The following is a 476-nucleotide window of genomic DNA, read 5'->3' on the forward strand; positions in this document are numbered from 1 at the left end:
CGTGCGCGCGCATGTCCACATGCATGTGCATGCACATATTACACTCCCTAAACCCACCCATACTCCCAACCCCCCTCTCCCTCCCTTCCCCCCTCCCCTTTCCTCCCTCCCCCCCCTCGTCCCACTTACCCTCCAACGTGGGGTCATCATGGTAGTCGAGGTCATCCCTCACGTGGTTCTCCCGCACCCAGAAGATGACCGGGCTGGGCGTGGCCGTCACAGGGCAGCTGATCTGACGGACGTGTGTGGGCGTGATCACGGCGATGCGAGGGCGTACTCCTCCGTCCACACGAGGGGGTTCTGTGGGCGCGTAATTTTACATGGCACTTGAGCTGTTAACGTTTACGATAAGTCCAATAAACCGGTGATTCTCAACTCCATATTTCTAAATACTTTTTTCTAAGTATTTAATGATTATTCTCAAAATGATTCATCAGTTGACTTAAACTAGAAAAGGAAGTGCGGACATTTCTGTT

At 52.5% G+C, this 476-nt stretch overlaps 1 protein-coding gene across 1 annotated transcript in view; it reads right to left on the reverse strand.

Annotated features, from left to right (window-relative positions):
• LOC119589226 overlaps window positions 1-476 on the reverse strand; it is a gene marked incomplete at its 5' end in the record, with an annotated part of 73,080 nt that overhangs the window by 13,421 nt on the left and 59,183 nt on the right. The window contains 1 exon segment of the mRNA XM_037937831.1: window positions 130-300. Within this exon segment, the coding sequence (XP_037793759.1) occupies window positions 130-300 (171 nt within the window).

Source organism: Penaeus monodon, chromosome 25 (genome assembly GCF_015228065.2).
Source record: "Penaeus monodon isolate SGIC_2016 chromosome 25, NSTDA_Pmon_1, whole genome shotgun sequence".
In the NCBI taxonomy this organism is placed as follows: Eukaryota; Metazoa; Arthropoda; class Malacostraca; order Decapoda; family Penaeidae; genus Penaeus; species Penaeus monodon.